Source organism: Podarcis gaigeae, assembly GCF_964106915.1.
Source record: "Podarcis gaigeae genome assembly, chromosome: 1".
Lineage (NCBI taxonomy): Eukaryota > Metazoa > Chordata > Lepidosauria > Squamata > Lacertidae > Podarcis > Podarcis gaigeae.
In genome coordinates, this window is record NC_139678.1 from 47670921 (window position 1) to 47684294 (window position 13374).

At 44.4% G+C, this 13374-nt stretch overlaps 2 protein-coding genes across 3 annotated transcripts in view; one reads left to right on the forward strand and one right to left on the reverse strand.

Annotated features, from left to right (window-relative positions):
- The window catches only part of SLC10A1 (solute carrier family 10 member 1), a 322488-nt gene that overhangs the window by 234488 nt on the left and 74626 nt on the right, over nucleotides 1-13374 (forward strand).
- The window catches only part of GALNT16 (polypeptide N-acetylgalactosaminyltransferase 16), a 142712-nt gene that overhangs the window by 17294 nt on the left and 112044 nt on the right, over nucleotides 1-13374 (reverse strand). For both annotated transcript variants that reach the window (XR_014566288.1, XM_083747166.1), the window contains exons 9-12: nucleotides 12555-12658; nucleotides 8736-8862; nucleotides 7018-7110; nucleotides 1362-1445 (exon numbers count right to left, since the gene is read on the reverse strand). Coding sequence is in view for 1 of the 2 variants with exons in the window: in XM_083747166.1 (XP_083603292.1) it covers nucleotides 1362-1445; nucleotides 7018-7110; nucleotides 8736-8862; nucleotides 12555-12658 (408 nt within the window). In the remaining variant the exon portion in view is untranslated. The remainder of the gene's footprint in view (nucleotides 1-1361; nucleotides 1446-7017; nucleotides 7111-8735; nucleotides 8863-12554; nucleotides 12659-13374) is intronic.

A 13374-nucleotide genomic window follows, 5' to 3' on the forward strand; every position in this document is an offset into this window, starting at 1 on the left:
AGAATATTGCAATCAACTGAAATCACTGAGGGAATTCAAGAAGAACACCAATTGTGAGAATGATAATACCATGTTAAAACAGGTATATATGTGAACCGTTTGTTTTTCTTGGGCTACAAATTGTATACAAGAAAGTCTTCCCCCCCCCCCCCAAGATTAACTATGCCCCTTAACCAACCCACTCCAGCTCTTTCTTAAGGTAAAGGTAAAGGGACCCCTGACCATTAGGTCCAGTCGGGACCGACTCTGGGGTTGCGGCGCTCATCTCGCTTTATTGGTCGAGGGAGTCGGCATACAGCTTCCGGATCATGTGGCCAGCATGACTAAGCCGCTTCTGGCGAACCAGATCAGTGCATGGAAACGCCATTTACCTTCCCACCGGAGCGGTACCTATTTATCTACTTGCACTTTGACGTGCTTTTGAACTGCTAGGTTGGCAGGAGCAGGGACCGAGCAACGGGAGCTCACTCCATCACGGGGATTCGGACCGCCGACCTTCTGATTGGCAAGTCCTAGGCTCTGTGGTTTAACCCACAGAAGTGAGGTGCATCTTACACCACATTTACCTCAGTGATACTAACTAGTTTGTACCAGTTAAGCAAGCAGACTTTTTGATCTTTTTCAAATTATGGCAAAAGGTTTCAGAATCAGTCTTATTCATTTTAATTACAACAGATTATAACTTCTAAACATATTACAACATATACCGGTATATGTATTCTCATTTCTATTACTCCATTGTTCTCTGAGTGGGTTATATATTTTTGCCTTCTAGGATGCCTCATGAAAGAAGGCTAAACCTTGCTTATGAGGTTCTGATGCTTCTATCCTTTCACAATAAATTAAGCTCGACCCAACTGTGCCTTCTACCGTTTCCCATAGCAACTTTTCAGAAAACCTGATCTTTACCACTGAATCAGAGCAAACATCAATCGTGTTTTCTACAGATTTATGTTTGCTCCAATTCAGGGTTAAGGAGCAGGTTTTCCCAGGAAAAGCAGCAGAGGAAACACAAAACCACTCGGAACCATGCCTAGAAACATGAGACAAGTGGAAAATCCCTTGGACTCCTGCTTTCTGGGCACGAGACAAAGCAGAAGTATGGATGAGCTCCCAGTTGTCTAATCCCACCTCAAAAGTTCAAGCTGCCATAGTGAAGAGGCATTGGTTCAAACAGAGCCATGACAGGCCCATGGGTGGGAGGTGTGGAGATACCTGTTCCAGAAAAGAACCTCCAATTTGTCATGCATCTTTCCAATGTGCTACAAGCATGTTTTACCTCTTGGGAAGGCACCTGCCACTTTCCTCCTTCCCACAATATACATCCTGCGGTTTTACTTGAGATTCAAAGGATGACTCACTTGAGCTCAGGGTAGACATTCTCCAAGTACCACTGGAAGGATTTACAGTTCAGTTTCCTGCGCTGTTCCACCCGGTCCACAATACTGGAAGCAAAAGCAAATTGTTCCTATCTTCGTTGTGAATGTGGACAAAAGAGATTCTCATAACACAGGCAAAGATTACAAAATGCCCAAATGTGTGAAGTGCAGCCACATGCTACTGAAACAATACAATGACACATTTTCACAACACCTATGCTAACAAGTCCTAACAGAGGTGCTTTTGTAATTTCTATTTTAAGCTTAGTGCAGGGGGCGGGGAGGATTCTCAGGCTGATGGGCTAAGTCAGACCTCTTCTGCCTGTCTCTTCCTCCTTTCTATTAATGTAGTCCCACTTCTCTGTTCATCTTGAACCCTTTTGGGTGTATCCTACAGCTCACTGTGAGAAACTGAAGTAGCATGGGAGTGTTTATTCTGCTCCCAGTAACATCTTTCTCCTTGCTTTGCCTAGGATCCAGTTATGTAAGGGTAAAGTGAAAGGTAATATACAGTAGTAGACCGCAGGGTGGGGGCAGCGCTGGTTACCTAATCTCCCGGCAGCAAAGTCTCCACAGCCTACTGTGAGGGGCAAGGCAGTGGGGAGCTTGGCACCAGCTAAGCCAATAAGGTTCCACAGCAAACAACCACTTCACCGTCTTGCCTACTCTCACTGCCAGGAGGTCAGGTAAACGCCATCACCTCAGCCCGGGGTCTCTTTATGGTGATATAAAAAGTGAAGTCACAATGGATCCCTCAGCTGCCGAACAAAACTCATTTGCTCAGGCTTCACAAACTGAAAAGCAGACATACATACCAGCAAATCATATGCTGGTGCAGTCACTGGTGTTGCCCTTCTCTCAAGACGTCCTTCCTTTTTACGTTTTACAAATGTGATGCATTAATTTGTCGACTTTTTTTTAAAAAAAAAAACAACAACAACCCTAACCTGTAACGGTATTTTAAATTGCATATCTGTTCTGGGGATTTTGCGTATGAGAGATTTCTTAGGAACATGATGGGTGACAGTCAATCAGTGTCATATATGTAGCAGGTTTCAGCTATGAATCTGCAAAACATTTTTTAAAAAATAATAAAAAAAATCCCCATAGCAAAACCCCTTGCCTGAATCCGTGGCAAAGTGCTGCCTTGTCAGATAGACCTTATGCCTAGAAATGCGCTAAGAAGAGCCCTTTTTGATCAGACCAACTAAAGGCCTAGTATCTGTTACCATAAAGCAGCAATGCAGCAGCAAGCAAAGGCTATAGCAGCCAAGTCAGCTGCTTGTGGCTGGAAAGCCAAACAGGATGTTTGTGACTGTTGCCATGGGAACAAAGGGGCAGTCCATTCTGTACTGAGCACCGGATGTTAGCTCAGTGTGTGTGTCATATGACCCGTACTGGAAGTACATGGGTGGAGTTTGTTTCCTACTGCTGTGGAGTGCAGACATGTTTCTCTGTACTGATGTAAGAGACAGAAATAAAGAATGTAAATAGATTTCTGTCTGCTTCTTTCCCCTCCCTGGGGATACCAAAGGGGAGAGAGAAGAAACGGTGTGTTCTTCTCACACTTCTGGGAAGAATCGCCGAGACCTCGCCTGCTTATCTGCCGGGACTAGAAGCGGGGAGGTCGCCAAGGAATATCTGCCGGTGCCTACGCTGTGGCACATTCCTCTGACCCAGGCAGAATTCCAACAGTGGTAGCAGAGGTGCTGTTTTTTCGATCCATGGAAGTCTGCAACAATAGTAGCAGAGCTGCTGTTCTCATCTCTCCATGGAAGTCTGCAATGAGAGGTTGATCCTCTGCACCTACAGCCTACAGCCAAAAGCTGACCAGACGAAGTGACAGCCAAGCCACGGAGCCCAAGGTATGAGAAATTTCGGGCTTAAAAGAGTGAACGCAGATTGAGTTATTCTCTGGTTCACGGGAGCAGTGTTTGGGAAAAACAGCTCCGAGAGTGGAAGGCTTGCATTCCAGAGATTCTTGTGGTTTCCTGTACAAGAAAGGAATGCACTGTTGCTAAGCAACGCTCGTCAGTGAAGTGGGCTGGCTGTAAGGCTGTGCATGAGAGAGGCGAAAACAATGGAATGTTTTGGCTACAGTATCACATGAACTGTTGGAAAGGGACTTTCCAGAGCAGCCAGCGTTGAGAGCTGCCAGGTGCCAAGAGCGTAAACAACCAGCTATTGAATTTTAGCTGCTTGAGAGAGTGAGTCTTAATGCAAGGACTCAAAATGGATGCCAAGAAAGGGGGAGCCCTGCCTTGCCAACCCCTTTTAACTAATGACAATTATTCATCTTGGTCTATTAAGATGAAGGCCCTGTTGCAGAATCAGAGACTGTTTGAGGTGATTGAGAACCCCATTCCTGCAGCACCAACACGTGCTTGGGAGTCACAGAATGTGAAGGCCAGGACGGCTATAATTCTGTGTGTTTCAGATTCCCAGCTTGTGCATATTCAGGATTTACAATATGCACGAGAGGTTTGGGACACTTTGCGAAGGACACATCAGAGAGATGCAGGTTCTTCAGCGTTGCTGTATTTTGAGAAGCTGACAAATCTGACAAATCAAGCGCACCTGACGGAAATGAAATATCTGCAGCAACAGATGGTGGAACGCAATTTCCGTCTGCAGGAGGAAGTGTTTTGCTTCATGGTGATAAACAACCTGAATCGGACTTACAAAACGGTTGCCAGTCAGCTTGGTTCCCTTCCAGCGAACGATCTCACTTCGGAGAGGGTGTATGCGGTTATTCTGAATGAACATGACAGACTTGCCGCACTGGAGGTAAAAGACAGGGGGAGGGAAGAACGGAGTTCTAACACCCCCACTGCTGTAGCTACTGGAGAAAATGCTGTAGCTTTCAACGTTGTCCAATGTTACAATTGTGGACAGACTGGGCATCTTCAGTGGAACTGTAGGAAGCCACGTCAGCACAGAGGAGCCAAGGTGAGCTCCACGAAGTCTGAGGCATCAGGCAAAGGTCATACCACGTCAAAGGCGAAGCCTGCAAAGGCTTTGATGTCGCTAAAAGCCACACTAGAAGCGGGGAACTTCTTCATTCTAGACACTGGAGCGACAGTTCACATGACAGGACGCAGGGATCTATTTTCAACGTTTAAGAAGCAAAGCTTCGCTGTGCAACAAGCCAACGGTCAGAAATTGGAAGCGACCGGGATTGGAACTGTGTATCTTGAAAGTCTGAACTTGACTATAAACGATGTTTATTTGGTTCCAGAGTTGAAGTTCAATCTGCTCAGCGTTTCGCAGATTGCTAAGAAGGGACTAAAACTGTCCTATGATGCTGAAAGCTGCGAGATCTACAAAGATGGAGAGTTGTATTTTTCTGCCAAAGAGAAAGATGGACTGTATTTGTTGACTTTTGATCAAAGTGATTACATGGAATGTAATTCTTGTGATTCTAACATGATTTCTTTTGCAGGTCTGACCAAGAAGGATGCCAAGAAGGTGACCTCAAGGGTCGACAGAGCATTTCAGCGGGTGTATGCTGATGTGATTGGTCCTCTAGCACCATCTAGAGGCAATGCAAAATATTACCTTGTGTGTGTGGATTCTTTCACAAATTATGTCTGGATTTATGTTTTGGAGAAACCAAAAGAAGCCTTAGAAAGGTTTAAAGAGTTTTGTGACAAAGTTAAAAATATGCATGATGCTAACATTGCTTGTCTTTGTACAGATGAGATGCCACTATTTCTTTTACAGGATTTCCAGAGGTTCCTGCAGAAGAAAGGGATAAGACACAAAATTGCTAGTTCCGAAGAAGCATGGAAGAAATGTGTCTGTGTTAGGGTGAACAAAGAATTGCAAAAGGGAATGCATGCGCAATTGCTTAGTTCGCATCTGCCAAATGAATTCAGGGCGGAGTCGCTATTGTCATTTTGTTATACGTGGTTGAGAAAGGTTTCAAAAGAGTTGGGATGTTCTCCATTTGAGAAACTGTTCCATAGAAAACCTTCAGTTGCCCATTTCAAGGTTTTTGGATCTCATGTGAGAACAGAAACTCCAGGTGGGGGTAAAGAATGCCAGAGGCATTTTTGTGGGTTATGAAAAGGGTCTCTACAGAGTAATTTTGTCTGAATCTGGTCAGGTGATTCTCACAAAATTTCTAGAGAGTGCTCCTGAACAGGAGAGAGTGATTGTTCACACATTTCCCACTGGAGATGATTCTGATGATGATGATGATGATGAGTTTGATCTTATTGAGTTCAGTAGTACTGATGATGACAGCGATAGCTCAGGGAGCTCAGTTGACACAGTCATTGAGAGGAAATCTCACATAATGACTAGACCCTCAGAAGAGGAGGATGAACCACTGATTAAGCTTAGTACTGGTTCTCCAGAGAGTTCAGAGGCTGAACCAGAAAGCAGTGGAGAACAGCACCTTGTACGAAGGTCTGAGAGAGCAACGAAGGGTGTACCACCAAAGAGGTATTCACAGGAGTTTGCAAACCTAGCTATGGCATATGTTGCTGTTGTAAACAACCGAGGAGAGATTGAAGCTGTGTCTGAGTCAGAGACAAAGGCACAACAAGGAGTTGCTAACCAAGGTAATGCAAATGCACTCATTCCTTGGAAGTCACACAACCAGAGAGGTACATTGGTAAAACCAGTGGCGGGTAGTTCCAAGGGTGGAACTGAAACAACAGGGGAATGTTATAAGTATAACAACTGTTTGTTTTCTTCTCTGGATGACGCTTTGCTCGCAGCACGCATTGATACTTTAGGGGGAGTATGTTACCATAAAGCAGCAATGCAGCAGCAAGCAAAGGCTATAGCAGCCAAGTCAGCTGCTTGTGGCTGGAAAGCCAAACAGGATGTTTGTGACTGTTGCCATGGGAACAAAGGGGCAGTCCATTCTGTACTGAGCACCGGATGTTAGCTCAGTGTGTGTGTCATATGACCCGTACTGGAAGTACATGGGTGGAGTTTGTTTCCTACTGCTGTGGAGTGCAGACATGTTTCTCTGTACTGATGTAAGAGACAGAAATAAAGAATGTAAATAGATTTCTGTCTGCTTCTTTCCCCTCCCTGGGGATACCAAAGGGGAGAGAGAAGAAACGGTGTGTTCTTCTCACACTTCTGGGAAGAATCGCCGAGACCTCGCCTGCTTATCTGCCGGGACTAGAAGCGGGGAGGTCGCCAAGGAATATCTGCCGGTGCCTACGCTGTGGCACATTCCTCTGACCCAGGCAGAATTCCAACAGTATCTAGTACAGCATCCTATAATGGCCAACCAGATGCCGAAGCCCACAAGCAATAGCTTTCTCCTAGAAATGGGTATTGAGAGGCATAGTAACCCTGATCCCAGAGGCAGGATATAACCATCATGTTCATTACTGGTCACTGTTGATAGGCTAAAGCTCCAAAAGTTGCCTAATCCCCTTTAAAGCCATCTAGTTCAAGCCATTTCGATTATACAGAGCCACAGAGTGCCGGAGATGAACTTATGTTTAAATATAAAACCAATCAATACAAGAATGTGTTACTCAGCTGTTCGAATCATGTTTCCAGGGGCATGTTAGTTATGGGAGAGTGCCTATGCTGTCAGCTCTCCCTAAGAGTAGTTTATAAGAGCTATCTGACACGAATACCCATTTGCCTGGTTTGGGATGCGTACCTTCCAAATGACTTTCCAATGGCAGATGGCCTGGCCTCATAGTAATACTGCTTGTATTCATCCATCCATACTTCTGCTGTACGTTTGGTATTTCTGCAGATGGGAAAGGTGAACCACAGTTATTTACTGTACCACTTGTCACAACATGAAATTAAGTCACCCTTATGGAAACTTCAACCCTCCCAAATTCTCATTGCCAGCAAATTTGGAAGCACAGGGATGTCATCACTAAACTTGTACATTTTCCCCAAACAGGAACCAATTGATGGGTGGTGGTGTTTGCACCCCATCTCTGAGCTTGCAAGACCACAACTGATTCATCCATCCCTACGGCTGCATCAACATAAAACAGCTATTCAACTGTTATTTTCTCTAAGGTTATTTATATCCCACAGAACCTTGGATATGCAGGGAAGAATTCAACATAGTTACTAAGCTTGCCTGATGGAATGACTGGCCTTCTCCTTCCCCTACATGCTATTGTGGGGGTTCTCCTGAACCTACCCCAGAGCCAATTTGGGGGAGCATGCATGGAAAAGAGAGGGGTGTGTGTTCAGATGGAACAACACCAGCACATTCCTGTGAGAAACTCCCTGTAAAGGAAGAGGTACACTGGTTTCCCACCATGGCAGCTAACAAAATTCTATGGCAGCCACTCAGTTGCCCTTCCTGGGTTGTATCCAGTGGTGTTTGCGTGTGAGTGGGACAGAGTTCTGCTTGCACAATGGGACTTCTCCATCCTTTCCTCTCCCTTTCAGCTCTCTGCTCTGGAAGTTTGACAGCACAAGGGACTGGAGAGGAAGGGGAAGTCCTATTGTGCAAGCAGAACTTTGTTCACATGATGTTGGATTCAACCCATTGCCTCCACTCAGAGCTGCTGCCACTCTGTGGCACATGTGGAAGATCCAGACGCCTCTTAACCCTCCTGCATACTTAGGGTCGTAACAGGTGCAAAATATGTAAGAGGGTTGAGACATCTGGATCTTCCACATATGCCACAAAGCAGCTATGAGTGGAGGGTAATTGAACAGGGATTCACTGGCTGCCGTGCGGGGGTAGAAAAACTTGTGTTGCTGGTGAAGAGAAGAGGAAAACCGGGGCTGCTGTTTTTGGCAGGAGCCGCATGTTTTCCATAATGTCTAATTCTGGCCAAAACATATCAGCGGTTTGCGAGAACCCACACAGAAATTAACACTGGGTTACTATAGACCACAAATATTGAGCCTGTGCAGCTGTACTCCTGCATGATAAACAGTCACCCTTAATTTAAAAATCATATTTTTACATTAAATAGGGGCTCACTGTCAAATATACTTCAATGGTTTTTATAAACTGCTATTTAGTTAGGGCATAGCTCACACACTACTCTGCAATAGTAGTGGCTTTTTCCAAGTATATAAAGTATATACCCAATGTATATAGAGGATTTAAAATACTATTTCCAGAGTATTAGAGAAGTGTTTGCTATAAATACAAATAAACAAAAACAGCAGGAAACGAGATAGATTTAGCCAGGAATATCCAAGCAGCTTTCATGAATTCCATTTGGGTTCATACTCAAGTCCCTGAGTGAAGGAAGGAAACTGGCAAATGCCTCAAGAAGTTGGCCCCAGTGTCCTTTCTTTCCTTCAGGCAAACACTATATCCTAGTTGGGCCTAAATGCACTCTGCCACCCTCCTGTTTCCTGAACTGGGATCAAGGAGTCACCCATTCCTACTTGATATAGGTCAGCGCATTTCCCTCAGGGAAGTCATACGGATGGCGCTTCCTGAAAACGTGGCCTACTCGGCTGCAGGGAACGATCTCCAAGCTGCCTCCACACATCCAGACGCGGAAAGAAAGCTCTAGAAAAGATCCAAGACAGGAGAAAAATAAGGTGAGAGAAGAAATGTGAAGGCTTTATGCCTTGTTTTTCACTCCCATCTCACCTTGTACATGACTAATACAATGGGAAACCACAAAGGCAAGAATGGGTAAAGTGAAAGAGGATTTCTTAAAGCAGAGATGATGATGCTTCTTGCTGAGAGGGGAAATAAATGCATTTCCAACTGATTTCCCCTCCCTGGTCCCTCTGATCAGGATAGTGATGAGCTTCCTGGCCTTTTCAGGTGGAGTCTTGGGACCCCTCCAGACATCCTTTCAATTACACATTCAAGATTATTTTGTGTTTATGATGCTATCAAAGTGATCACACGTGATTCCATGTTCAATACTGTTTGCGACTGCAAAAGGTTTGGGATGGTCACACTGCTTCATTTCCAATCAGTGCACATCCGGTAACTTCTTGCTGAAATTCTGTAACTTTATATCCCACAGATGTTATAATAATAATAATAATAATAATAATAATAATAATAATAATAATAATAATTTATTTGTACCCCGCCCATCTGGCTGGGTCTCCCCAGCCGCTCTGGGCGGCTTCCAACAAAGATGAAAGATACACTAAAATGTCACATATTAAAAACTTCCCTGAACAGGGCTGCCTTCAGATGTCTTCTGAATGTCAGGTAGATGTTTATCGCTTTGACATCTGATGGGAGGGCGTTCCACAGGGCGGGCGCCACTACCGAGAAGGCCCTCTGCCTGGTTCCCTGTAACTTGGCCTCTCGCAGTGAGGGAACCGCCAGAAGGCCCTCGGCGCTGGACCTCAGCGTCCGGGCAGAACGATGGGGGAGGAGACGCTCCTTCAGATATACTGGACCGAGGCCGTTTAGGGCTTTAAAGGTCAGCACCAACACTTTGAATTGTGCTCGGAAACGTACTGGGTGTTTTTTTTTATCCCACTTTTGTTGTCCCGTAGTCCCTCTGGACAGCAGTAATGTGGCAGCATTGGGGAAGCATTGCAGAACAAACTAAAGCAGAACAAATCTACCACTAATGCACTATTATTGTGTCAAGAACATGTTGTAGAAAACACCCACAATAAAACACCAGTCAGGAGGGGCCTTTCTGTAAGCTATTGATGTGTATGGCATTATTTTGTAACAGTGAGCAATTAAGATTATAACAGACTTGTTCACCAGAGTAAGATTCTCTTGATATAAATGAGCAGAGATCTATTCATGCAATGGTACTTTTCCTTCTTCTCCCCTCCCCCAGCAGCCTCCTGTGCTTTTCCCCAAAATCTACTTTTGAGGGGGGGGTCCCCCAACCCTCCAGAGCTTATGGGAGCATGTAGGAAGCTGCAAGGGGGAGGAAAGGAAGGAGAAGTCATGCTGCATGAGACAAACTTTGTCCTGCTTTTACACAGACCCTGTTGGATACATTCCAGAGTGTCTAAAGGGAAAGACAGTACATATTAGAGAAGATTGTTAGAGTAAGATGAAAGGAATCAATTTCAAGGGCTGAATCGGTGTGAGAGTACAAAGCGAGGGACAGGAAATGGAAGACGAATGCATGATCTTAAGGGCAATGGTGAAAAATAGGCATTGAAAAACATTGTGGTGTTCCAAGCAACACGTTTCACATTTGAGATTAAAGAGATGCCAAAAGATTATGGGCATTCTAGAAAAACGTGTAATTCTCTTTAATCACTGCTTAGGGGGATGTCTGCACTGGTCAATGTTTGTGCTTTTTAAAATATCTGGACCACTAGTGCTTGTGTAGGTCCACACGTATTATGGGAATCAACATTGGAACTGCAAAAACCTGGAAGCATAATGGGCCAAAGAGCCTGTTTGAAACCTTCCCTTTTCTTAAAATTGGAGTTGTCTCTCTTTATTGTACAACCTTTCAGTAAAACCCCAAACCCACTATTGATTCACTTGCTAAGCAACTCAGTTTCCTACGGCAGCGTCTGACCCTGTTTATTTAAACAGACCCATTTGCTTCTGACCCATCCCCCTTTGCTTCTAGACGTTTCGCTGCCCTGAAGTAAAATTCACTTTTATTTCTTTGTTAATAGCATCAGAGGACCACCAGGGCTTTGATGTTCAAAAGCTCATTTGAATCACTGAAGAGAGGTGACCTTGCAAAAGCTTACGGATCCATCCTCCTGCGTTTAATATCTGCCACTCTGGTCAAGCTCCCTATTTGAATATTTATTTGGAGGCACAAAGAAAACACCAGGGAAGGGACTGCCAGATCAATCACAAAGGAGGGAAGAGGTTGTACAGTCACTAGAAAGGGCTTTCATGGATATTTCATATTATGGATTGTCTCTGATATGTTCTTTTGTCTGGCCACTGAAGGTCAATACGTGATGGTGAAGACCAATGGCAGCTACTGCAACAGGTGGAGTAGGAAAAGCAAATTTATCACCAGCCCCAACTGATATGGATCCTAGCCTTCACCCCAAGCCTCTAGTTCCTACCAGGGCCCACTATCTATGGAAGTTTGGTGGGTGGCCCTTGCATGGAACTCCTGGGAGAGCTGGATCTGGCCAGCATGTTGCAGGGGGTTTTTTGAAAGAGGGTGAAGACCTTTCTCACCACCCTTTTATGGTAATCTGGTTTTAATGAGCTGAGTTGGGAAACATTTATTTGCATCTTTCTTCTATCATTACTGATTTTGTGCTGTTTAATTAGGATTTAATTATGGTTTTTATTGTGTTTGAATTGGATTATTTCTATAAGCTGCTTTGGGAGCCTGCTGGCTGAAGCATGGGATAGGAATAAATAAAACAGACCTGTGGCCAATATCTTAACTCCATTTTCCCTCAATCTGGAACGCTAAAGCACTCTGAAAGCCCAATGCACTGTTAGTTTTCCAACTCTGACCCATTTCCTTCTCCGAGCTCCTAGCTGCCACCACCCTCCAGCATCAAGGTTGAATCCTTAGCAGTTTTGTACGAATCTAACTAACAGTATCTATGACATTTCCTGTTTCTGGACCCCTTTCAAGATCCCAGTACATTTCTGAGCACAATTCAAAGTGTTGGCATTGACCTTTAAAGCCCTAAATGGCCTCGGCCCAGTATACCTGAAGGAGTGTCTCCAACCCCGTCGTTCAGCCCAGACACTGAGGTCCAGCGCTGAGGGCCTTCTGGTGGTTCCCTCACTGCGAGAAGCGAATTTACAGGGAACCAGGCAGAGGGCTTTCTCAGTGGTGGCACCCGTCCTGTGGAACGTCCTCCCATCAGATGTCAAGGAAATAAACAACTACCAGACTTTTAGAAGACATCTGAAGGCAGCCCTGTTTAGGGAAGTTTTTAATGTTTGATGTTTTATTGTATTTTTAATATTTTGTTAGAAGCCGCCCCGAGTGGCTGGGGAAACCCAGCCAGATGGGCGGGGTATAAATAAATTGTTGTTGTTGTTGTTATCATCTTTGAACACATATGCCTGCAAACCAGTAATAAAGATCTTGCAAAAATGTTGTCTAAGAATCTGTAGAGTGAGACTGACATAGATCTGCAAAGCAGTATGCCTGGTGGCTGGAAACAGATCCAATCAGTCTGCAAGTAGTTCCTGGATGAGAGTGAAAGCCACAATCTACAATGCTCCCAACCAGAAGGAAACATTGTGTGACCAGGTGACCTGGGAAGAACTGAAGAGAGTAAACAACAAAAGTAGAAGTCATGGCATCAACTCACCAAAGTTCTCTCCTCCCCAGATGTCCATCTGAGTGTCATATTTTCCAAGATGGTTAAACCAAGATTTATCTATCACAAAGATGCCTCCTGCTATGACAGGTGTTCTAGGGGAAATGAGGGCAAGAAAGGATTTACACAAAATATCAGTAAAATATATTTAAATGCAACAGAAACATACTGCATATATACAGCAACATGTTCCATCTGAAGTCATTTAGAAAGAAAAACCATTAGACTCCAGAATTTTCTATGAGCTGGTGCAGACTTAATTAGAGTAAAACCTTAACTGTAGTTAAGAGATTAGAAGCAAGTGCAGGATCACTCATGTTCTCTCCCCCCCCCCCCATGTATGTACACACACACACACACACACACACACACAATCTCACACACAGCCCTTAACTGCAGTTACATTGGCAGCCATTTTAACCTGGTTTCTGCATAACCAGAGTATGGTATTGTTTAATAACTAAGCAAGTAAGCCAAGCAGAAAACCCTGAAGCAAAATGCAAATTGACCAATTTTCCACACCCATGCCAGAGGCATACCTAAAGATTCAGCTGGCAGTGCAATCAGGCACCTCCTTTGCCCCCAACTGAACCATCTAATTCCAGTTGGGAAGATAGGGAAAGGCAAGTAAATCCTGCCATATTAATAATAACAATAATAATTATTAGTAATACATTTATATCCCACCTTTGTTCCAAGGAACTCAAGGCAGCACTCATGTTTCTCCCCCTCTCCATTTTAACTTCACAACAACCCTGTGAGGTAGGTTAGGCTGAGAGACAGTGATCGTCCAATGGGTTTCCTCATGGAG